Here is a 25,512-nt window from a genome sequence, read left to right as displayed (position 1 = left end):
CCCAACACTAGCAAACCCTGAGAGAACACAGCACTGCCAGGGACTTCGAGGGCACCCCTGCCAGCCCAGGTGGCTTCCACCTGGCTTCTACACATCTACCTCTTGATTCGCTTTGTCTTCCCCACTGAACCAAAAGGCTCCCAATCTAATTCCTCCAAAGGCTTAAGTGGAACGTTCTAGTTACCACAGACTCAGGATAAAGCCTTTTCAGGAACTCCAGAACCTCGGCTCTCTTCTGCTGACGCTTTCCTTCATGGTGATCCATGCGCGCATTCTGTAACTCCCCACCGATACGACTCAATTCATCGTTCACTTCGGCCATTCTGACCTTGGACTGCTCAATCTCCTCAACGAGGGCCTGCTCCTGCTGTGTCTTCTCTTTCAAACAATCACTGGATGCCAACAACATGGAGGGAATGGACATCGACATGACATTATGTGCTACTGGGGCGGGGGACAGGTTAGCTACAGGGTCACTATAAGTACGCTGGGGCTTTCAAACCCAGACTGCACCAACGAGTTGGAAGTCGTGGCCAAGAGTATTTAGTTTCAATGGAAACAGCACCCTGACCAATGGTCATCTGGCTACCAGCTGAAAACCACCAGTGAGGGGGGGTTCTTTACCTTCCCAATTTGGGATGTCTTTAATAGTTAAGAATTTTGTTTTATATTTACCACAAATACTACTTCCTGTCACTATCTGATCAAAACTTAAGCACTCTTTACTAGTCTAACCATTCTGGAGAACAATCTGGAACTATATTCTAAGGGCTATAAAACTGCATGCCCTTTGACCCAGCAATACTGCTCCTAGGTCTGTATCCCAAGGAGATCAAAGAAAAGGGGAAAGGATGCACATGTACAAAAATATGTACAGCTCTTTTTGTGGTAGCAAAGAATTGGAAATTGAGGGGATGCCCTTCCATTGGGCAATGGCTAAACAAGTTGTGATATTTGATTGTGATGGAAAACTATTGTGCTAGAAGAAACGGGGAGCAGAGCCAAGAGAACACCATACACAGTGACAGCAATACCAAATGATGATCAACTGTGAGTGACTCCACTATTCTCAGCACTACAACAATCCAAGACAATTCCAAAAGACCCATGATGAAAAACGCTATCTGCCTCCAGAGAGAGAACGGACAGACCAAATGTGGATTGAAGCCGACTCGGATCACTTCCTTTTTCTTGGCTTAATGTGCATGTGTTTTCTTTTGCAAAATGGCTAATACGGAATAATGTTTTGCATGACTTCACATACATAATCAATATAATATGGTTTGCTTTCTCAAGGGGTGGGGGAAAGGCAGGAGGGAGGAAGAAAATTTGGGATGCAAAATTTTAAAAAATGAAAAGAATTTTTTAACATGTAATTGGGGAATATTTATCAAAATAAATAAATATTAAAATTAAAACTAAAAAAATTAAAATTTTTTCCAAGTGTAATTATTCTTTGACAATGGAAAGGGTACTTATTTTGGGCCCTTCCAATGCCAAAGCATTCTGAGTTTGAGCGATCAGAGAGGTGGCACACAGTGCCTTCTCCCCAAAGCCCACTTGCCCCTACCACCTTCTATTTGCTCCTTCTCCCCTCCCACCAGATGGTCCTTGAGGGAGGGACTTGTCTTTATGACCCTGTCATGTAAGTGCTTTGCAAATACTCAGAATTTAGGATTTTTCTGAGCTGTGTTTCTTTGAAAGATGACACAATAATTCAATAACTAGCAGGAAAGGCCCCCATTCGCTCCCTTTAGGACCCATGAACAAATTAACACACACTTCTAACATGGGTCACCTCTCCTGCTCCTCACAAAAATCCCTGCTTAGGTCATACGAGACATGCTAAGCCCCACCTACAGATGAGGAAAGTGAGGCCAGGTCACACAGCTGATGAGGAGAAGTGCCAAGATTTACTTCTGGGTCTCCTGACTACTATCCCGGACCTGTCTCCCCAAGGAGGAAGGGATTCTACTTCTGGAAAGCAGCCGCAGGGGGCTCCCCCGAACACCCTATGGCATGACCTTCATTTACTTTCTGCTGCAAAGGGAGAAAGAAGGGGGAAGAAGGAAGAGGGCCTGATCCTCCTGGGCTGGTACATGTCCCATCCAAATCTCTAACAAACAAGAACACAACACATTTGTTTCTATACCTACATGCATGCATTTGTATACTCCTCCAATTTCTCTATGCGTTTATTATGGTCTTCTATTTGTTCCTTTATTTGCTTTAAATTTCCCTAAAAGAGCAAATGGAATTTAAAATCAATCATGGGATCTACAAATGGACCTTAGATAAATAGCAGCACTGTGCACAGCAGGCCTAGATCGGGCCTAAAAGGCTTGCTGGCTGCCTGCACCATGGTCTCAGGAGGCGCTCCCAACTCCTGAATCACCCACGTCTAAATGTCTTCAGGGGAATTTCAATTCTGAGGTCTTCTCTCTTTTGAAGGTTAGCTCTCCTCATTCCATCCAAGAGCCAGAACCGCATCCACCTAACCCAAAGGCCTTCAGAAGCTCCCTCTGGCCAGCCAGAGCCCAGCATTCTGGCCCACCTCTCCTCATTCTCAAGTCGCCTTCTCTCCCACCTCACGTCCCCCTCATTGCTCTTCATACCCTCTCTATGCCAACCCTACCACTCTTCTGTGCCCTAGAGCAGATTCCTGACCCAGGGGTCCTGAACTTGCTGGCTTTTAAATAGTGTGATGACTCTATTTCAAGAGATTTGGTGTTCTTTATTATCCTATCTATTTTATTTTCTACATTTACACAGGCATCACTGTCTGACTGTCCATGGGGTCCGTGACACCCATACATATTTTGCCTCTACAAAGTACTTTTAACCACTAGAAGATTATCCCCATGACCATCTTTGGTCCAAATCCTCATCCTTTCAAGGTCTCTCCGGGAGGGCAGACCTCCACTGAGATGTCCTGAGCCCCTTTCAGCTGCCAGGACTCTTGACCACGCTGACAATGACTAGTTACTTGGAGCCATGTGTGTTTTTCCTTCCCTGTGTAAAGGGCAGGGCATCGCTGGCAGCCACCTTTCTATAGGCCTGCACACAACAGGTCCACGAAACCTGTTTACTGAGGGGCTGCAATCTTCACTGTGGAGGGAAGTATTCACACAGCCAAGTTAGAGATTCTCAACGTCTTCAAGTATGAACCCTACCTCGGGGCTGACCCCCTTGTCTTCTTGACTGGACATTGAGATACATTTTCTAATGGAAATTGTAGTACAAATGAATAATGGTTACATTCAGAAGTCAATTCCCAAAGGCATCCTGAATCACAAGGTCACTCAGCAATGCTCTTAAGAGTCAGGGGCAGCAGGGCAGAAGACAATGTCTTCTCCCTTTCCCTGAATTCGGAGCTGATTCGAGGCCCAGTCTCACCAGAACGATCTCCTACCCACCTCCCCGCAAGCTTGCCCGTGCTCTGGGATTCCTTGGCTCTAACAAATGGGTGGGCTTGGGTCAATGATGGGTGACAGGATGACGATCCAGGTTTGGGGCCTACCTGGACTTCCGCTCGCCTCCTGTCCCCAAATGCCCGTCTCTCTTCATCTGCCCTCTGCTCCCACTGCAGCTTTTCTAGCTGCTGGGTCATGGTTGCCACCTTCTTGATCACTTGTTCCTTGAGCTCCTTGTACCGATCCAGCTGGATAAAGAGCATTCAAACATGGTGCCCTCCATGAGAGACGGGGTAGGACAAGGACAGGACAGGAAATTCTCAAAGCATAACGTCTTTGCCTAGCAGATAACTAATCTTATAAAAAAACAAAGACTGTATACAGGTTCTGCAATTATTGGCAACCTTTGCCCAATGAAATAATGCAGATGTAAAATGAATATTTCAAGAGACGCTCAGCTTGGATAACTCAGTTATTCAAAACAAAACTTTCAAGTCTTTGCCGACATCCCCCAAAGATGAGACAAGCCAAACTCTCACTGCGTGGCCTCGGTGAGTGAATTGTGCAAAACTAGAGATCTGTAGTTCTGTGTATGTATTTGAATATAAACTTCTTGTTGTTGTTTAGTCACTTCAGTCCGGCCCAACTCCCACAATTCCCTGTGACCCTGTTAGGGGTTTTCTTGGTGAAGATGTTGGAGTGGTTTGCCATTTCCTTCTCTAGGTCATTTTACAGATGAGGAAATCAAGGCAAACAGGGGGTCTCACAGCTAGGAAATGTCTGAGGTCAGATTTGAACTTGGGAAGATGAGTCTTCCTGATTCCAAGCACAGTGCCCTATTCGCTGCCCCCCGAATATAATAAATACTATCGTATGCACTATCACATTTGGGCACTTAAACATATCACATATTTTGGAAGATTACACACAAAAATAATGTAGAGAAAGAGATCTGCATGGAAAATCTTTTCATTATTCATGTAAACGGGCAAGTGATCACTTTCATTCCAAATTTGGGCCTATTCTTAATTCATCCTATTCCTGTGTGAAATTCATTTATTTTCCCTTCTGTCATTTAAATATTATCTAAGTTTCTATACAGCTACACACAGCTATGAGAAAAATTTTGTTTATATTCACGAGGAGAGAAAAATCAGAATAAAGAGTAAGATATCAAATCTTAGAAAAACTTCACTTGGCAACAAAGGTGAATCCTGTTAATAGAGTTTTCAAGCACACCAAATGATGAGAGTTACTAACTGTAGATTTATATGACCTCGGGTTACAGCTGAGGCCCAAAGAGGCCCTATAAATGGAAAGATTAGTTAGTATGTACTACTAGGTAAAAAAATATTAGGAACTAAGGCTGTCATTTCCCTCTTCATCTTTCAGCCAGTTCTTCTCCCCCAGAGCAAACCCTGAGAGCCTAACCCAGAGGCTTCAGGAGGCTGCATTCTCACCTGACTGGCTTCCAGCTCAATGTCCCTCCCCCGACGCAGTCTCTCTTCTTCGACCTGCTTCTCAAAATTCCTCCAGGTCCTGTCTAGGTCTTGAAGTTCTTTTTCCAGGGCTTGGATGTCATCTTCTTGCTTGGCGCACTGCTTCTCACTGACCCGGACTGACTTCTTGGCCGTCTCTAACTTCCTGAGGTGGTGGGAGGTGTTTTCCTTGGCCTTGATGTACTGGGGCCTCTTCTGGTTCAGCACGGCCTCCAGAGCCCTGGGAAGAGAAGCCACGTTTGCCTGCTTTCTGTGGAGGTTCGGGGGCAGGAGGAAGTGGCAAGGTCAGGGTCAAGTCTGCTTTCCCAACAAGGCCGAGGCCTTATGAGCTGTGGGACCCCGGGCACATCAGCCTGCCTCTGATTCCCTCCCGGCGTATTATCTCCATGCCAGGGCTGGGGCGGGGAGTTAAAAACTTCTGCTTTCAAGGGATCTACACCCTTCCTTTAAGCTCATGTGTAGCCTCTTTAAAAACAAACAACTCACTTCATTTCCTTTTCCATTTGCTGAAGCTCTCTGGTTAACTTTCCAAGGTCCTTTTTCTTGCTTTTCACTACGTTTTCATCAACAGAAAGGGACTCTTTTGTGACAGCCAATTCCTTGTTCATTTCATCTAATTCACTGGTCAGAAACTGAATTTTTTTCTCATTGTGGTAAAGCTGAAAAAGCTGCAGCTCAATCTTTTTTTCTTTCAGTTCCTCAAGGAGGGCCTGGTAGCGCTCAGCCTGTTTAGGGAAAAACCACAGGAGGCCTTAGGGGGCCCAGGACACCTGCTGCCGCTTCACCCCATCCAGCCTCTCCTGAGACATTCCTTATTCCTGTCTGTCTCCCTCTAAGCTCAGGGAGGCTCCTCCATGCGCTCTGACTCCTCACCTGCCCTCTCCTCTCTCTGGAGCTCCTTTCTGGTTTACTTTAATGACTCTCAGCCACTATTAAGGGTCTCCCCCTCCCACCTCTTCCTATAACTGACTTTCCAGTTTCTCCTGCAATCCTGTCCTGGTGTATCTGCCTGGGTCTCCTAAACAAGAAGCCAACAGAGGCTCACATCATTCACACTGCACTGATTAAGCACCACTTTCACAAGGCCCTAGGTGCAGCCTCCCTTCAGGGGCTTATGCTCTAAGGGTGGAGAAAGAGCCAGGAAAGGCACTATCCCAGAGCTGAGGAGGGAGAGCAGATTCTCATCTTGGGGTGTTGGGGAAAGGGGACACTGGCACAGGGCCTTGAAGGACAGGAGGAACCTTAAGAGACAGAGGTCCACTCTGGGCCTGCAGCGGGAAGAACCAAGGCTGAGTGGCGAGGCCCTTCGGTGCCCAGCACGAGGGGGTTCACTGGGTTGTGGCCAACGGACAGCCCCTGAGGATTTTGAAGGCAAGGAATGAAGTGATCCACAGGAGGCAGAAGTGGTCAGGCTGCACAGGAGGGGGGATAGCCAGTGGGTGGTTAAGGAGGGGGGAGGGAAGCAGGATGCAAAAGCAGCAGCCTTTATTAGCTGCTAAATCTGTGGATTAAATATTCCTTTGTAAAAGCTAATCTCATTTCATCTTTCAGGAGTCAGGTAAACCTGGCCACAGACAGTTATGCGACCCGGGTCAAGTCACCCAACCTCTGCCTCAGTTTTCTCACCCGTAAAATGGGAATAATAACAGCACCTCCCTCCCAGAGCTGTTGTGAGGGTCAAATGTAATAATATTTGGAAAGCGCTCAGCACAGCACTTGGCACACAGTAAGCATCACAAAAATGCTAGCTGGATAGTCCATTAAATACAACTGGGGTGCTAAGAAAGATAAAACACACCTGGAGGACCCTAGAGCTGATGGCCAGATGAGAGAGACCCTCAGGGTCATCAGTTTGTCAACAAACAGTTCTTAAGCACCTACTGTGTGCCAGGTGCAGTGCTAAGAGCTGTAAGGCAGCACTAGAGGAGGGAGGGAGGGCACCTTATAAACTTGGTGCTCAGACCAAAAGAGGAGAAAACCCCAGTCCTTGTTCACATGTCATGGGGGCCATGGGGGAGGGGTGTCTGCCCCAGGCCAGAAAGGAGCAAAGGAAAAGGCAGGGAGCGAGTGAAGGCGCCCCTCCAATGCTCCAGCTTCTCCCATGTGAGCGTCGCCATTCTGGCAAACTGAGCCCATGGCCCGCCTAACAAAGAGGCCGTCTATGAGCCAGCCGTTCTGGAGAGCAGTTTGGAACTCTGCCCAAAGGGCAACAAGCAGTGCATGCCCTTTGACCCAGCAACACCGCTGCCAGGGCTGTGTCCCAAAGAGATCAAAGAAAAGGGAAAAGGAGCCACACACACAAAAACATTTCTAGCAGCTCTTTTCTCGGAAGCCAAGAATTGGAAATTGAGGGGATGCCCATCAGCGGGGGAATGGCTGAACAAGCTGTGGCATATTAATATAATGCAATACTATTGCTCCACAAGAAATGAGCAGGAGGACTTCAGAAAAACCTTAGACTTAGATGAACTGATGTCGAGTGAGGGGTGCAGAATCAGGAGAACACTGTATACACAAAGAGCCACACTGTGTGAAGACTAACTTTGACAGACTTAGCTCTTTTCAGCAACTCGAAGTTCCAAGACAAGTCCTAAAGATTCATGATGGAAAATGCCATCCACATCCAGAGAAGAAACTACGGAGTCTGAATGCAGATCAAAGCAGACTATTTTCACTTTTCTGTTGTTTGGGGTGGAGGGTCATGGTTTTCCCCTTTTGTTCTGTTTCTTCTTTCACAAATAACTAACGTGGAAATATGCTTAACATGATTGCATAATCTATATCAGATTGCTTCCTGTCTTGGGGAGAGGAGAGAGAAAAATTTGGAACTAAAAATTTTATAAAAAAATCACTGCTGAAAACTATTTTTACGTGTAATTGGAAAAGACTACCATTAAAAAAATAAAGAGGTCATCTACAGGCACAGAAACCCCAGAAGGGAGCACAGAGTCCAGATTTAGACAAAACCGTCAAATGGCCCAGAGGTGTGTCTGATCTGGGAACTGCTTGAGGTTTGGGAAGGAGGGCAAGGCCCCCAGACTGCAGATAAACCACGTCAAGCCTTGTGCTGGGTGTGGCAGGTCTCTGAACTTCGAGGGCCAAAGGCAGCAGTGAGAAAATGCTGGCTCCATCCAAAGCCTGCTTATGTAGTGATTCTCAGTCTGCAAAGCCACTTATACACATCTCCTGGGAGACAGGGGCTGTTATTGTGCCCCCTTTACAGATGAGGAAACTGAGGCAGGTGAAATGGCCTGCCCAGGATCACACAGCTAGGAAGTGCCTACAGACAGCAATTTTCAAACTGCCAGGCCTCCTGAGATCTAGCTCTCCTGAGCCCTTTGTCTCACTTGTTTTCGTCAGTTCCTTGAGATTCATTACCTCTTATTCCTCCAAATGAATTCTATTACTACCATTTGTAGCTGACAGTTGGTAGGAAAATTAAGTAAATTACTTTCGGGAGTACTGTCATGAAGCTGACAGCGGCCTGCCTCCCGTGAGGGAAGACTTTCCTCCCGTTATTTGGTACCATCTTTGTTTTTCTACAGAAAGCTTGGGGATTGCCTCCACTTGCTTCTGGAGAGGATCTCAGAGCCTCTTTCTAGGAATTTGGAATGGAATGCCTCTCTCTGCCAGGATTTGAGGACAGCACAAAGAGGCTGTGAACTCACGTGCCTTTCCTGCAGCTTTGCTAAATTCATTGTTTCAATTAAATTTCCACTGACTCTAGGGTCCTCTTGACCCAAAAAGCCATGGTCTTTTCTTCTCTTTGTTCCCTCGGCTTCTTCTCCTTGTCTTGGTGCCACGGCAAGGAGTGGTGGTGATGATGGACATCCTGGCTTCGTCCTGACTTTATTATTAGAAAGGCCGCCAACTTTTCTCCATTATAGACATGCTGTGGCACAGCATGGAGAGCACTGGGCTTGGAGTCAGGAAGACCCGAGTTTGGAGCCAGCCTCAGTCACTTCCTAGCTGTGTAGCCCAGGCCAAGTGCCTTTGCTGCTGCCTCAGTTTCCTAAACTGTAAAATGGAGATAATCCTAGCACCCACCTCCCAAGGCTGTTGTGAGGATCAAATGAGATCAGACTTGCAAAGTGCTTAGTAGAGTGCCTGGCACACAGTAGGCTTCATAAAAATGCTAGATTTTATTAATTACCAAAATAAGAAAAAATCCACTTATTCCTATGCCTTCTAGTATTTTTTAACAGGAACAGGCATTAGGTTTTGCCAAAAGGCTTTTCGGCATTTATTTATTGATGCAGTTTTTTTTAATCAATACGCTCTATGATGTTTGCATTACTTTCTATCCTGAACCAACCCTGTATTACTGGCATAAATCCAACTGGGTCATAATGCATGATCATTTTAACATGTTACCGCCTAATTGCTAATAACCTATTCTGTATCAATGTTTACTAGGGAGATTGGTCTATACTATAGGCCAGTATAGAGTCTCCATGTCCTTTGCTTCCTTTTAATTGGTTGTGAATTTTCCTATTTCATTTTTATATAAAAAACTTAGTTTTCTTTCATTAATTATTTTAGCTGCTTATCTATTTTGTTAATAGACTAGCTCCTAGTTTTACCAGTAGGTTTTTTTCTTTCAAATTTGTTAACCAGTATTTGAATTTCAGAATTTCCACTTTGTGGCTGATCTGTTGTGGTTCCGGGTTTTTGGTCTTGTGTCCAATTCATATCTTCGTTCCTGCCTTTCTCTCTCTTGTTTACCAAGGCATTCAGGGAGAAGACACTTTGCCCACAGGAGTTTTCGCTTCGGCCCCTAGAGTGTCAAGTTCTCTGATGAACGAAGTAGACGTCCCAGAGCATAAAAGTCTCAGGACACATGTGTGGCATGTGGAGGGATATAATGCCTGTCTGGGAGGAGTCTCCCGTCTAAGGGGGAAGAGAACATGCCAACAACCATGCACACATGGTACACAGTGCAAATAAACCTGTCTAGTCTCAGAGACAAGGCCGTTCTGTTAGGAGGCTAGGGGAAGCTTTCCAAAGAAGGGGAGAAACCAGGGACGCAGGAGGTGGGGGAGGGGGATAAGATGTGGGAGGAACAGCTAGGGGGCCAGTCCCTTGGAGCTGGGGGCAGGATGTCCTCCAGGACACTGGAGAACCCTGATGGCGAACATACATCTCCCTGCTTTATGCATGGCATAAGCTATACTTAGACAACCTCATGTATTTCTCTGGTTCCTAGGTGGCCTGGTACACAGAATGCTGAAGTCAGGAAGGCCAGAGTTCAAATTCAGCCTCAGACGCTTACTAGCTAGGCCACCCTCAGTGAGTCATTTATCCTGTGTGCCTCAGTTGCTCTCAGGACTGTTGTGAGGACTGAATGAGAAGGCTAGCCAACAGCCACCCACCTGGCCAGGAGTGCACCAAAGCCAATCCACTGACCCACACACAGGGCCTGGTGTCTTCTACACTACCGCCTTGTCTAAGCCTGCCCACTCCCTCCCTTCCCAAACCCCTCACTCGAAAGAGAAGACACACAGGCCAAGCACTGCTGAGGGACGGGAGCTGAGGGAGCCCAAACTGAAAGAGGGAGGGAGGGAGAAGAAAGAAGATCATCTCCCTGGCCCCTCACACCCTCCCTGCTAAGGATGGACCACGGTGAGCCTCGGTTTGCAGTGGAGGACACCAAGGCAGCAGACAGAGGCCTGCCTACTGAGGCTCCATCAGTGATGAGCGCTTGGCCCTTGTCAGACCCAGTGGGAGGGAGCTCCCTGTAACTCGACCCCAGGTTGGCAGACCCAGCACTGGCTCCGGGGCAGGAGTCACAGGAAGGCACCAGCGGGCAGAGAGGACTGGCTCATTCTTGCCTCAGAGATACTGCTGAGGTCATTCCTGCTTCTGCCCAGGGGTGACCTTTTCTAACAGGCCTTCGCACCCAGTGATTCAGTGGTTTTTAAGGCTGACAAGGGGCAGGAATAGAAGCCTGAAGGACCATGGGGACGAAGGAGGTGGCAGTCAGAGGCCACTGAAAACGCAAGGAGGCCTAAAGCAATCAAGGAGACGACTCCAGGAGTCTTCAGCCTGAGGTCAAAATGTTAATACATGAGAGCCTGCTCTCTGACAAGCTGTGCTTCTGTAGGGTCTCCCTGACCTCCAGGAAGGACGTGTGTGTGCCCATCACTGTATGAAGCACCAAGCGCGCACACACACTGAGACTGCAACAAGCCAGTCCCTGCCCTGGGGATGCTGACATCAGACACATCCAAGCACAGCATGGACCCTGGAGAGCAGAAGGCAGGAGGGGTGGTCAGGCCGGGCCCAGGGCTCCCTGGCTCTAAAGGGTCATGCCCTCCAGGAGGGCTGGTCTGCTCCACAACTGACCATGGCCCAGACAGAAGGTCCGCCCTCTCAGCCCATTCCACAAAGAGGCCACATCAGGAACACAGACATCAACTTTGTCACTCACCTCTTCCTTCTCTAATTTTGCATGTTTGCGTTCAACAGCCACATTTTTTTTCTTATTAAAATTAAACTGGGCATCCTCTTCAGCTTTCTGTACCTTTTTCTTCTTTTTCTCATACTCCTCAACTAGCTCCTTTGAACTGCTAATTTCTTCAAAAAACTGAGTTCTTTCTTTGGGTCTTTTCATTGAAATGGATTCTACCGTACCCTGAAACAGAATGAGACACATCAGACAGTTGGCTCATGGTATTTAATTAATCCCCTACTGGGTGCCAGGACCCATGAAAGGCACAAAAGACAAACATGAGGTCCCTACCCTCCAGGGGCTCAATCTAACAAGGAGGAGAGGACCCACAAACCGTTGTACGTGCAAGTTACAGCCCCCCCCGGGGGGGGGGGCTGAATCCCCAAGGAAGCAGGCCTGTGTTGGTAGCCCCGATGAAGTACACACTTTGGTTTGGGCATCAGCCATCTCTGAATATTTAACCCACTAACCCCTCCCCTTCACCCCCACCAAGCACTAGCCTCCAGTGTGGCCGGCGCTCTGCACCCCTGGCAAGGAGGGGCATGGCCTCACCTCCTCTTCGGGGCCAAGCTTGGTCATCACAGACACAATGTTCCACTTGATTTTAGCCCGCTTTCTAATTACACTCCTGTAGTCACTCCACAAGCTGTTTTCCTAGTTTTGCTAGCTAAGCTTATTCTTTTAAAACTGAGCATCAGCTGCCCCATAGCTATTTATTTACCTGAAAAACCAGGCAATTCCTGGCTTTGACAATTATGCCAATTTTTTCCAATTCTGCTATGTAGACAGAACGACTGACAGGATTATCATTAAAATAAAATTCTGATGACCCTCCTAGAAGAAATAAAAACGGAGTTACAAGCAATGCAAACTAAATACTGGATACAGTTGGTCCAATAAATATTAAAGGTTTCTCTAAAATCATTCCTACTTACAACCACCAAAGTGGCCTGATAAAGCGGGCAGATGCTAGACCCACTAATGTGGGCAGACCTCCACAACCCATTTTCTCTGACTGACTCTGACCAAGTCTTCTAAATGTCTTACCATATTCACTACTTGAACCAGGTTGAAAAATGAGGTCAAGGCAACACACCCACCTGGCCTCAACACAAAGAAAACAGATACCCAAATCTCAGGTGTGTGAGGCAGCAGAGGGCAGGGATGCTCGGAGACAAGCATCTTACTACTGGGAAAGGTCGTAATGTTAGTCTGGGGCACCCCGGTAGCGAGTGTAGCCAAGGGACAGGATGGGGAGGGGGAAGGCAAGGGATTCAGGCAGAGCAAGGCCAAATCCTTCCTGTGTTAATTCAGTTCCTGCCTTTGGGGGGATGAGGAAGTTGGACCTGGAACTCCAAGGACCCTGCACTGTCTTCTGGAATGAGACTGGTTCTTTGTCTTGGTGGCTGTAGGGCCTTTACAGCTGAGCTATACACTGTCAAGCCTAAGACCATTTAAAAAAATGTCACAAGCAGACTGCTCAGTTAGGGCGGTGTATGCAAAAGATGCTTGGGCAGCGAAGCTGCAGAGATGCACCTGTTGCATGTGACCGGATGGGAAGCCAGCCAGACGGAGAGCCTCCCACCGCAGGAACGAGGAACAGGGTCGACAGGGTCAACACTGAGGGCAAACGTCCCTATCCAATCAGAAGGAGGAAGTGCCAAAGTACCCTGGTGACCTCTCACTGTCCTGACCAGCGGATGCTAACAGTGACCTCCCCAGGGCACCTCATCCAAGCTGACAAAGCGTACCTAGGCTATCTCCTTCCGGAAGCCTAACCCTGAAACACCTTGGGAGTCTTCAGCTGGGGTCAGATCAAAACCGGGAGAGCCCACCCTCTGCCACGTTGCTCCTCTGCTAGTTAGCTACCGGGGGATATGGAGACAAGTCGGGAGAGGGCCTCCCTGTGCTCCACGAGGGACAGCAGGAGTACGCCTGTCACCCTTAGAGGTGCCCGCACAAACCAGCCCCTGCCCTGGGGACACACACATCAGACACATCCAAGCGGCGTGGGCCCACTCGGATCAAGGAATGCAAACTGGGGACAAAGCCCCTGGCTGGAGGGGGAGGGAGGAAGGAGGAGGAAGATGAGAGAGGGGTACGAAGATGGAGGAGGGGGAGGGAGGGGAGATGGGGAGGGGAGCCAGAGGGAGCCGGCGGGGGCCCGCACCGCGGATGGTCCTGCAGAAGCTCTTCTCCTCGCCGCCCTCCTCCACGTACACGGCCTTCACGCTGGCGCTGGCCGCCACGGGCCTGCCCACGTGCGCGCCGTGGATGAGCTCCGGCAGGCTCTTGACCCGCAGCTGGCCCGGCCTCTCGCCCATCACGAAGCTCAGCGCGTCCATCACGTTCGACTTCCCTGGGGGAGGCAGAGCGGGGTGACGTCACCGGGCGTTGCTCTGCCGCCCCCTTCCCCCTCCCCCCCCCCCCGCGCGTTCCCCTCCCCTCCCCTCGCGTTCCCCTCCCTTCCCCCTCCCCCCCCCCCCCGCGCGTTCCCCTCCCCTCCCCTCGCGTTCCCCTCCCTTCCCCCTCCCCTCGCGTTCCCCTCCCTTCCCCCCCCCCCCGCGCGTTCCCCTCCCCTCCCCTCGCGTTCCCCTCCCTTCCCCCTCCCCGCGCGTTCCCCTCCTCCCCCCGCGCGTTCCCCGCCCCCCCGCGGGTTCCCCTCCCCTCTCCCCCGCGCGTTCCCCTCCCCGCCAGGCCGCTCAGCTCGGTTTCCCCCCTCTCGGCCTCAGTTCCCCCCCCATCCTCATGGAGGATCCCCACCCCCACCCCCGGCCCGGCCTCGCCGCTTCCTCCACGGGCCCTCCTGAGCCGCCTCCCCGCGCCCGCACCGGAGCCGTTGGGGCCGACGATGCAGGTGAAGCCGCGGAAGGGCCCGAGGACCTGGCGGCCGCGCCACGACTTGAAGTTCTCCACGAGCAGCCGGTCCAGGCGGCCCATGGCGGCGGCGAGGCGGGACGCGGCCCCGGGCACGTCGAGCGCTCAAGATGGCGGCGGAAGCTATGAAGAGGAAAACGCGGGAAGGAGGCGGTGGCAGCAGCGGCGGCGGAAGGGAGGGAGGGAGGCTGCAGGCAGTTCTCGCGAGACCACCAGAAGGACGTGTGCGCGTGCGCGGGGAGAAGCGTGCGGTGGGGGCGAGAATGGAGCGCCCTCGCGAAGACGCTGGGAGGCGTTGCCTAGGAACCGCGTGCGTGCTGGTGTTGTCAAGGGAACGCAGAAGCATCCTTCTCCCCCCGGGCTCCCGCTGCCTCAGCCGCTCACTGGCTCCTTCGTTCGGAGCTCCCTCGGTCCGCTTCCTGGCCTTTGGGTCGCACCCCTTGCCCACGATGCCCGTGAGGTCCAGCAATGTGGTGCAGCCCCAGGACTACAAAGAAGCGGCTGCCCTGGAAAGGAAGAGGCAAGCGGAGCTGCGGCAGCAGAGCCGCTGGTTCAACGCCCGGGAGCGACTGATCGGGGTGAGCTCGCCTGGGGCCCGGGGTCAGAGACCCGGCCCCGCGGGGGGGGGGGCAGAAACTGAGGCGCGGTGGGGCAGAGACCCAGCCCCGCAGAGAGGAAACTGAGGCACGGGGCAGGGCAGAGACCCAATCCTGCAGGGGGGAAACTGAGGCACGGGGGCAGAGACCCAGCCCCCAGAGACTATCAGTGGATAGTCATGTCCAGGTGGACATCGTGGCCCAAGTCCGAGCGCCAAGAGTAAGAGGGAGGAGCCCACCAGGACGGCACAGGAAGAAAGCTGGGGAGTTTGATAAGGGGAATCCTTACCGATGGAGCCAAATGTCTTGTAACTCTAAGATTTTTTCCAAATAGGGAGATTATAATGCCTGGGCCGCTCAGGTTCAAGATCGGAAGATTCAAGAAGCCACCGAGAAAGCAAAGCACGAGATGATTGGTGAGTGGCCCACAAGGGCTATGAGGACATAGCAGCTTGTAGCCTCAGGACGCTTTCTCTTCATCCTCCCTTCAGATGACCTCGGGAAGTCTGACGCACCAGTCATTTCCAGGTCTCTTCCTTCCTCACACATCTGGGGGCCTTCCCTTGTAACAGCCTGGTCCAAGAGCACGTATACACTACTCAGAACCTACAGCCACCCCCTTCTCCAAAAAAAGTTTCCAAACGATGTCCATGAGCCATACGTGAGAGTCTTAGAACTGGTCCTTTCCTGGCGATCATTGGTTAGCTCAGGCAAGGGCCGCTGGGGAAGTGAAAAGGAGAAATCCATCTGCAGAAAGCTGCATTCTGGTCTGTCTGTGCCCCTCGGAGGACATGTGGCCTCACCTGCAGGAAGGTCATTAGAACCCCCTCCCCAGCTGGCCCCATTATATGGAAGAAGCCAAAGCAGCTCGCCCCCTGGGTGGGATCCAGGCCCATTCCCATCACTTTACACATAAGGACACTCAGGCCAGAGACATTAAGGGGCTTTGCCCAGGTGTGCCCAGTGTCACGCTACTCTCAACTGGAACTCATTCATTTTAAGAGTTCTCTCCCTCACCAAGCTGTTCTGAGAGATGCCAAAAGCCAGCTCAGTGAGAGCAAAGGGTTTGGCCTTTCAGAGCCTCCAGAGGTCACCGGGCGCAGGCTGGTGTTCCCTTGTGCTGGTCTGGGGTGGCCCAGTGACCTCTGAGGGCTTCCAGCCCCGAGTCCTTGTGATTGAGGGTTCTGGGGGTATTTCTCCTCCCTGTCCCCACCAGCCTCATCCCTCAGCCTATGCCAGGGCCTCCTGGGTCACTTCTGTGGGGACGGTTGCCAAAGACACCTCTCTGGTTCTGAGCTGGGATCCTCCATCTGCCCCGGACACCTCCTGGAGTCTCTCCTTAGCTTCTTCCACCCCCGTTGCCCCTTGCCAGCCCTTCCCTCAGCTGCGTCCTGGCTCTGTGAGCCTGTGATGCCCTGTGCCCTGCCTAGGTGCAGAGATGAGACAGAATGACCACATAGCCTGCATCTTAGACCAGCGTCAACGGAGGGACAGGCGCGAGCTCCAGAAAGCCATCAGTGAGTTCCAGCAGACCTTCCAGCAGCCTGAGAGTCGCCGGGAGTTTGATCTCTCTGACCCACTGGCCTTAAAGAAGGCTGTTCCGGCTCGTGTGTCTGACCAGGACACCTCCAACACCATCTCTGGGATGCAGAAATTCATGGGGGAGGACCTGAACGCTAAAGAGAGGAAGAAGGCCCAGGAGGAGCAGAACCGGGAGTGGGCCCTAGAGCAGCAGAGGACCTGGAACAAGGCGCTGGCTGACCACAAATTTTCAGGTAGGATGCCGTGGTAGCTCCGTGTTCTCTGGGCCTGGGTTCGAGTCCTGTCCTGGACAAGCACTAGCTGGTGACCCTGGGCCAGTACCTCCCCATCTCAGAGCCTTGTTGTCTTGCTCTGTGAAGTGGGGGAGCTGGACCAGGTGATCTGAGGCCAGCAGGAGGTTCCAGCCCCCATGAAGCAGGGGAGCCTTCCTTAGCCTGGGACATTCTGGAGAGCAGGGCCTGATATACAGTAGGTGCTTAATGCATGCTTAATACTGACTTCTGGAGGGTTGCATCTCTGTGTCCATAGTAGGTGCTTAACAAGATGACTGGTCATTAGTGGCTGGGGGTGGGCCTTGGAGGAGGGCCAGAGGGGTGGGGTCTGGGGGTCTCTCTTGCAGGATCCCTCAGCTCTCATTCAGCTTCCACATTCTCAGGTTTTCCGAGTCCTGGTCCAGGCTAGCTTGCTGTGTGACCTTCCTCCATCAGGTCAGGGCAGTCATAATTCCCTCCCTTCTCAGCTCATGCAGTGGTCAGGAGGAAAGCACACCCAGTCACTCCTACCATGGGCGTTTTTTTCCCTCAGAGGACCTCTTCACCAAGACCAGGCTGGAGTTTGACCAGACTGCCAGGGACCTTCAGAAGCTGGAACTGGCCACTAAACGTGTGGTGTGCAAGACAGTGAAGGATTTCAACAAAAACCAGGTGAGCTGATCTCCGCCTCCTGGCTGGGGGCAGCACAGCCCCTGGAAGGGCCTTGAGGATCTCATGTCCAACAAAGTGAAGACTAGCCGCTGTCCCTCTTCTCAGCCTCTCAAACCTCCCCAGTTTAAGAGCTGTGTGCTGGACAAGACCCCGAGGACCCCACTCAGTTAAAGACCTGGAGTGCAGGTGGCCACGAGTGGCAGAAGAGGGCCCAGGAGCCCTGTCCCTTGCCCCTGGCCATCATGAGGCTGCCCGCCTTTTGGCATCTTTCAGATGCTCGAAGTGATGGAAAGGAAAAGGCGTGAGCGCAGACAGGAGGAGGAAGACAATATGGCAGAGATCACCAGCACCCTGCAGAGTGACTTCCTCTCTGAGAACCCACAGCAGGCCGCCGGCTTATTGGGATCAAACAAGGTGGTCCCCTACAAGTGGAAGGGCATGACCAAGGAGCAGCTGGAGGAGATTTGGCTGTTTCAGAAGCAGCAGATCCATGAGAAGCAGGTGCCGGCCTCCTCCTCTCCCCCTCTTCTCCTTCCCTCTCTTTGTCCTGGCCCCTGGGCAGTCCTCACTCCTACCAGACTGAGCAGGAGACTCTGAGCCTCGGTTTTTCTACCTGAAAAAGGGAGGTGACAGAACCTCTGGGTCATGTCTCCCGGAGCCTGGTCCAGGGAGCAGGGGAGCAGATCAAGTAACATGACTTACATTAAAATGAGATGCTCAGTGAGGACAGAGTCAGCCAAAGGAGGCCCAGAGAACCATTGGAGGGTCTCTCCCTGAGCGGGCCTCCTCCCCTCATCTCCCATGGCCAGTGGGTCCTTGTTCTGGCTTCTCCACCCTCCCCCATCCTGCTCCCCCACCACAGGATGGACCTTCAACCCCTCTCCCCAGCCCTGCCAGGTGGGGACTGCCATGGCCTCTGAACAGCTTAATTTCTCTAGAATAGTCTTATCCTTTGCCATGACCTATTTAACTGAAGCGGGCATTTCTGCACACTCAGAAGAACCAAGGGCAAGGAGCCCCTCCATGAGACTGCCTCTCTTGAGGCTCAGCTGGCTTCTCCTCCTCCTTCTTCTACAAGTCCCACCTGCCACATTCAGAGCTGATGTACTGCTCGTCTCTGCTTCCTTCCAGCCTTCCCGCCAGCTCTTTGCTTTTCAGAGGCTCTTCTGGGACCCTCTTTTCTTCCTCTCCTTGTCTGGCTCCTCTTCCTCCTCATCCGGGTCATCTTCCACCCCCCTGCTGAATAAGCTTCTTGGGCCAAGAACCTGGCCGTGTCTCTGTTCTGTTCTATGGCTGGCAAAGTCAGATTCAGACTCCTTTCCTTGACACACTCATGACCCTCTGCGTCTCGCCATGGCCTTTCCGGCCTCATACTTTATTTGTGCCCACTTGCCCGCTGCACCAACCCAGCTGCTCCCTGGCTTTTTCTCTCTTCCCTGTCCCTGTGGTCCTTCCCAACGTCAAGAACCTTTTGGAATGGAGACCCAGCCTTTAAAGCACACCTGTTGGGTGTCCTCCTCATTGATCCCCCTATCAGCTTTTCTGTCTAGAAAGATGGGGTGGGGGAGGAAGGTAAGAGGGAGAAGGGGAAGGTGAGGGGGAAAGAGCAGGGAGGGTGGCAGTTGCAAACACTACCTTGGCCCTGCCCCCCCGGCCATCTCTCCTTTTCCTAGGGGTGCCCGATGTCTGGGATGAGGTGGCCCCAGCTCTCCTATGACCCTGCAGAGGCTGCGAGAGGAGGAGAGGCAGCGAGACCTTGATTGGGACCGGCAGCGAATCCAGGCGGCCAGAGCCAACCTCCTGTTTGAAAGGCAGCAGCAGCGACTCAGCCGGGAGCTCCGCCGAGCCATGGATAACCAGAACCGGAACTTGGCTCAGGAACATAAAGACATGTGAGTGGGCTAGAGGGAGGGGCTAGGATGTGTGGGTGTGGGGGGGCGTGGGTATGTGTGTGGTAGGAGGGAGGGGATCATCCAGAGACATGTGCATCCATGCAGGCATCCCATCCATGCAGCCATCCCACCCATGCAGCCATCCCATCCATGCAGCCATCCCACCCATGCAGCCATCCCATCCATGCAGCCATCCATCCATGCAGCCATCCCATCCATGCAGCCATCCCATCCATCCATCCATCCATCCATCCATCCATCCATCAGCACCTCACAGGAGGGAGAGGGAGGGGGAATAGTAGACAAGGTGTGCAAGAACTCTGGTTTCAGCAGTGGAGACCACATTGTGTTCTCTGAGCCTAAGTTTCTTCGTCTGTAGAGCAGGGACACTTAGACCTCACTCTCTCCCTCATGGGGTTGGTGACAGTCACATTTAAACGTCTGGAGATGAATCAAATAACGGTCCTTGCTCTCAAGGGACTTACAGCCTAACAGTGGGGGAAAGAAACCCCTCTAGTATTTCTCATCTGGTTTAGGCCGCCTGCCCCTTCATGCTGGTAAAAAAAGACTGATACTTTGCTTCAAAAAAAAAAATGAGCTGCACTAAGACCAGATGGGAAAGAGGGAGGAGAGACAAGGAGCTAAGAATTCTTGTGGAAAAGTACTGAGGGTCCTAGTAGACCACAAGGCCCATATGAGTCAGCAGTATAATGTCCTGCTGCCCCTCTTCCCCACCCCCCTAAGAAGCTCATGTGACTTTGGTCTGTGGTAAGAGAGGCAGAGGGATCCAGAAGGGGGCAGGAATAGTCCCAGGATCATTTGCTCTGACCAGATGTCATCTGGAAAATCAGGTTCACTTCTGGGCACCTCACTCTAGTAAAGGCCCAGGGAGATGAGTTCTCTCGGAGGATGGTGGGAGGCCTGGAGACCCAGGGATATGGGCCTCTGTGGAAAGAAGGGGGCTTTTACCTTGGAGAGAGAAGGCCAGAGGGGAGGAGGGTGAACACTGCCTTCAGGGACCCCCTAACCTGGGTCTTCTGACTCCAAACCCAATGTGGTCACATTGCCTACGTCAGGAGTTGGGGGCCGAATGAGATGATGCCGCTCGTGGTAAAAATCCCAAGCCTACATTTCATGGAAAACCCTTCCATGTGCACAGGGCAGGAGGGTCTTGGCTCAGGAGCTGAGAGGGCCCTTCCAGGCCTTGTGTCAAGCGGAGAGATGAGGGTGAGCCTGGGGTGGAGGGGAGAGCTGCATTCTGCTTGGCACCAGAGGGTGGAGCCAGGAGAGCCCTTACTGCAAGAGAGTGATAGCACTGCTGTTGGCAGAAAGAGTGTGGCTACCATGACTGTTGTTATGGCATCCCTGGAGGGTTCCCACAGACACAGAGGACGACTTGGGGGCCAGGTTGTGGGCTGGGAGAAAAACTTGGAGTTCTCCACCTTTGCACAGATGGGTGGACCCTGTTCAGCAGCACATAGGGAAAGGCAGCAGGTGATGGCAAAGGAAATTATTAGAACGAATACTTCACAATAAGAACCAAGCTTAGCACCTCCAGGCCTCAGATTAACTGATCTCCAAAGTCTCTGTGAGCACTAATAGTCTCTGTTCTAGGCTCCGAGGCCTCTCAGATACTCTCTGTTCTAGGCTCCAAGGTCTTTCCCAGCTCCGACATCCTCTGTTCTAGGCTCTAAGGTCTCTCAGATACTCGTTCTAGGCTCTGAGGTCTCTCAGATACTCTCTGTTCTAGGCTCCAGGGTCTCTCAGATGCCCTCTGTTCTGGGTTCTGAGGTCTCTCAGACACTCTCTGTTCTAGGCTCTAAAGTCTCTCCCAGCTTTGACATCCTCTCTTCCAGGCACCAAGGACTCTCCCAGCTCTGACATTTAGATATTCCATTATTTTTTTAAGCTCCATGATAAGGTGGCCTCTGTACACACCACAGGAACCTATAAAGAATCATTTAAAGACACGCTTAGCAGCATCGGAGTGAATGAGTACGATTTTGTGCTTTAATTCCCCAACATCCCAAGGTCAGGGCCCCATGTGCCATTTTCGGCTACAAACCTGCCCATTGGGCTGCAGAGATTTTTCCACTTACTAGATCGGCCTCTGGGGGAGGTAGGATCTCATTAAGAGACTGAAGCATCTCCATGTCCTTGAGATGCATCTGTAACACGCGGACATTTCAGGTGGGCTGGTGTGTCTGTTTGTTACCTCTTTGCCCTTTCCAGAGAACCCCAAACCCCAATATCTGTCCATGTATCTGGTTTGTTTTATTCTAGGCAAGATTACCTCAAGGAGCAATTCTACGTTAATCACCCAACCGCACAATATTTCACACAATTTAATACAAGTAGTAAATAAGGAAGAAGACACAGCCACTGATTTTCTGGATGTCTCGAGAGAACTTGTTTTTTAATTAAAAAACAATAAAAGCCACATCTTTTCCTTTGGCTGTTTCTCTCCAGGCAGGGGCTGCCAGGAACTGAGGCCAGAGTCTGGGGGTATCTGTCTCCCTAAAACCTCCTGGTGCCCGGGCTCTGAAGAAGCCTCCTCTCTCTCCAACCACAGAAAACTCCTGGTGGCAAAACCTCTTATCTACCTCTTTAGTGCTGGAGGGGGCATGGCAAATGTGACTCAAATGAACAAATGCAACATGGAATTAATAGGAAAACATGGGGTCTAGTAGATAGAACTCTAAACTAGGAGGGAGAAAAGCTGATTATTAGTCTCAGCTTTGTCACTAATTCACTCTGTGACGTGTTCTAAGCTACCTCCCAGCTCAGACATCCCCTGTTCTCAGGCCCCTCCCAGCCATTCCATGTTCTCTACCCCAGCTCCCTATCTCTTCTCCCTCTTGGGGTGTTCTTGGCAATTGACTGAGACAGAGGTGAATGAGAAGGTCACACAGACAGCTCTCAAGCTTGAAGAAACCTCAGGTTCTCATCCCACCCCTCATTTTGCACACCAGGGATGGACAGAGACAGAAGGAGGAATTGGAGTCCAGGTTCAGTGCAGGCCACGGGATGGCCATGAAGGCCAGAGTTAATGGGAAGCCCATCTGGAGGCCTTGCTAAGGGGAAGCTCTTCCTGGCCTCATGTCCTATCTCCTTATAGCCCCAAAGACCAGTTCAAGTCTCAGGGCCCCATCCAGCTGGGCAGGGCCAGTGACCAGAGCTAGGCCTACCATGGGCAGGCCACAGGGGGAGCTGGACAGGCACTGCTCTCGGTCCTGCCCCATATCAGGGGTCCTGGGCTCCAACGTGACAGCAGAATTCCCCGTGTCTGGCTCGGGGCCTTCAGCTCCTAAAGCTTCCTAAAGAAATGGGACAAACTCCACATTCTTCAGGCCTGAGGTCACCCAGGCCTCTGCCCAGGGGTGTTCTCACCCTTGGCAGAGGCCTGTAAATAGAGTCTGTGTTGAAAGTGACTTTCCAGACACGGCCGCCCAGTCCGTTGTTTATCTTTTAAAAAGCAGCCATGGGGCGTCTCACAGCAGGCTCAGTGTGGGGGAGGGCCTTCAAGGGTTTCCAGATTTCCTCCTTGGGCTCATGCTGTTGAGAATGGGAAGGGACCCCAGGGCCACCATCCAGCCCTGAGAAACTGAGCACCACAACCTGGCAGTGACAGGCACAGGGTCAGTGAGGTTGTCATAGGTAGGAATTTGAACCCGGGCCCCTGGCTTACTGAAAAGCCCAGGACTCTTCCGGGTACCATCTTGTCTCCAGGTTTCAAAGCAGGGAATTAATTAGTGAGGTTCAGTGATGTGCCCAAGGTTCCATGGGCAGATAGACATTGGGGGAGCTGGAAAGAGACCCCTGGCTCTCTAATAAAAATGCTGGCGTTTCAGGGGGTCTGACATGGGGCCATGCCAAAGATGGGAAAAGCCTTCAGAATGACTGTGTGCCCCTGAGTAGGAGTTATCGATGAAGCCCCCAGCTCTGCAGGATTGTGCCCCTGCCCCAATTGGCTCCCTCCTCCTCCTCCTAGAAGCTTCTTTGCTCTGGAATTTTGTTTCCACAGAGCTCGGGGGAGACTTCAGGGACTTCAGGGTCCAGCCCCTCTACCATACACCTAGGCTTGAGGACCTCCAAGGATGGGGAGCTCGCCACCTTCCAAGGAACCCCAGGCCACTCGAAAACAGTCCTCACTGTGGGGGCCTCTTGGCAGCTCCCCCCATCTCTCAAGCTTCTCCTCAGGGCTAAACATTCTCTGTTCCTCCAGTCCATCCCAGTACAACACAAACTCCAGGTCATTGGCCATTTCGTAACACCCCCGGTGATGTCTGACCAGAATGGTCAGTCCCCTCTTTATGGAGATCCTGAGGGGGGAGAGTGAATGCTCACAGAGAATCAGCGGTGAGGCTGGGACCAGAGTGTGAATCCAGCTCCCTGAACAAATATTTGGCAGTCGTGTGCACACATTGCCTTGGGCCATCCCCTGCCATGAGACGCAAGGACTTGTGTCAGTCAATAAGTATAAAGTGCCTGCTTTGTACCTGTTTGCCTCAGTTTCCTCATCCGTAAAATGAGCTGGAGAAGGAAATGGCAAACACTTTACTATCTTTACCAAATGGGTCACAAAGAGTTGAACGGGATTGATAGAACAACTGTGTGCCTAGCACTGTGCTAAGAGTCTGACAACACACAAACAGACCTGCAGAGTGAGCTCAGTTCAAGGTAAATAGGCAATAACAGCCAGAGGGAAGGTATGGAAGGCTTCCTGGAGGAGGTGGGATTTAGCTGAGACTTCCAGAAGCCAGGGAGTTCAGTAGTGGGAGCATGGGTGGAGGGAAACAGTTCCTGGGGGATGGGCAGAGAGAATGCCCAAAGGTGGAGGGGCTTGTTCACAGAGCAGCCAAAGGCTGGGAGCACTGGACGGAGGAGCGCATGTGTGAGAGAGGTGTGGAAAACCAGAAAGGGAGGAGGGGGCCGGGCTCCGAGCACTCTGAAGGCTAAGCAGAACATTTTATAATTGGTTCTGGTGGCCATAAGGAGCCACTGGAGTTTATTGAGTGGGGAAGGTGATCCTGCACTTTAGGAAGATCGCTTTGGTGGCTGAATGGAGGAGTGACTGGAGGGGGAGCCCAGAGGTGGGCTGAGCCCGCCCCCAGCAGCTACTGCAGTGGCGGAAGCAGGAGGTGATGAGGATCTGCATCAGGGGGTGGGAGTATCAGGAAAGAAGGAGGTGTATTGGACTGATGGAGAGTGAGGAGTCCGGGATGACACCTAGGGTGCATCCCTGAGAGCCTGGAGGGTGGGAGTGCCCTCAGTAGTAAAGGGGAAGGTAGGCATGGCTGGTTTAGGGGGAAAGATGATGACTTCTGATCCAGTTCTAGACATCTGAAAGGCAGTTGGAGATACAAGACTGGAGGTTGGCAGAGAGGCTGAGGTGATTGGCTAGACTTGAGAATTGTTAGCATAAAGATGGTAATCAAATCCTTGGGAGCTGATTAGACCACGCAGTGATTGGACACAGGACACCAGGTGGGGCTGGGGGTGGGGGCTCTGCAGCATTCCACCTAGCCTGAAGGAAGAATGAGGCAACCCACGGGGCCAGTTCTGTCCCTCCAAAATCAGCTGGGGGTGGAGACCTAGGCTGATGAACCATGATCTTCCTAGGGTAGGAGCATGATGAGATGCTTTGAGATCCAGCCCCCAAGGAAATCACACTCAGAGGGGAAGGAGTCAGGAAGTGAGTGATAAGGAAAATGAAGGGTGGGGGACTGAACTACCAAATAGTTCCAGGAAGAAGAAAACTCCAAGACTGAGCCTAAACAGATACACCAGTAGGAAAAGTGGGACCCACAGAAGCACAGGGAGCCAGTGGAACCATGTTGGATCAGAGGACAGTGACCCAAGATGGCAGAATGTTGCGTGACAGGGTTGGTACTACACAGCTGGGCCACTAGAACCCAGGCCTTGGAGTCAGAAAGTCTGAAGCTAACTGGCTGTGTGACCTTGTACATGTTACTTCGCTCATCTGTCAGATGTAATCCTAAATAATAATAATTCTAAAGCACCTACCCCAAGGGATCGTTGTGGGAGAGGGGCCCCAGGTGGGAATTCCCATCCCTCTCACCCTGTTATTCCAGAGATACTTGAGGTTTTGTGTTGATGGCCTGGGAATGTGTTGTTCCTCGACATGGAATGTAAGCACCTGGTGGGCAGTGACTGTCATCTGCCTGTCTTTGTGTCCCTGCCGCTTGGTACTGTGCCTGGCTCTTAGGAGGTGCTTACTAAGTGCATATTAACAGACTGAGAGGCCCAGGAGGCCAGAGAAGGGCTGTATCAATCCTACCCAGCTCAGCAACCCCAC

General features: G+C 51.7%; 2 protein-coding genes across 3 annotated transcripts in view; one reads left to right on the top strand and one right to left on the bottom strand.

Annotated features, from left to right (window-relative positions):
* SMC1B (structural maintenance of chromosomes 1B) overlaps positions 1–14,303 on the bottom strand; it is a 51,644-nt gene extending 37,341 nt beyond the window's left edge. For both annotated transcript variants that reach the window (XM_036759154.1, XM_036759155.1), the window contains exons 1-9: positions 14,195–14,303; positions 13,534–13,722; positions 12,085–12,197; positions 11,343–11,546; positions 5,399–5,637; positions 4,874–5,132; positions 3,521–3,661; positions 2,157–2,239; positions 185–392 (exon numbers count right to left, since the gene is read on the bottom strand). In XM_036759154.1, coding sequence (XP_036615049.1) covers positions 185–392; positions 2,157–2,239; positions 3,521–3,661; positions 4,874–5,132; positions 5,399–5,637; positions 11,343–11,546; positions 12,085–12,197; positions 13,534–13,722; positions 14,195–14,303 — 1,545 coding nt within the window. The remainder of the gene's footprint in view (positions 1–184; positions 393–2,156; positions 2,240–3,520; positions 3,662–4,873; positions 5,133–5,398; positions 5,638–11,342; positions 11,547–12,084; positions 12,198–13,533; positions 13,723–14,194) is intronic.
* On the top strand, positions 14,302–21,558 carry RIBC2 (RIB43A domain with coiled-coils 2). Its single transcript, XM_036760840.1, is given in 9 exon segments — positions 14,302–14,427; positions 14,430–14,507; positions 14,510–14,818; positions 15,171–15,252; positions 16,267–16,611; positions 17,183–17,301; positions 17,575–17,802; positions 19,027–19,193; positions 21,477–21,558. Coding segments are annotated over 9 exon segments (1,536 nt in total).
* Positions 21,559–25,512: the final 3,954 nt, after the last annotated feature.

The sequence above is a fragment of the Trichosurus vulpecula genome, chromosome 5 (genome assembly GCF_011100635.1).
Source record: "Trichosurus vulpecula isolate mTriVul1 chromosome 5, mTriVul1.pri, whole genome shotgun sequence".
Classification (NCBI taxonomy): domain Eukaryota; kingdom Metazoa; phylum Chordata; class Mammalia; order Diprotodontia; family Phalangeridae; genus Trichosurus; species Trichosurus vulpecula.
The sequence above is the reverse complement of the archived record's forward strand: the minus strand, read 5'-3'. Positions and strand labels throughout refer to the sequence as shown.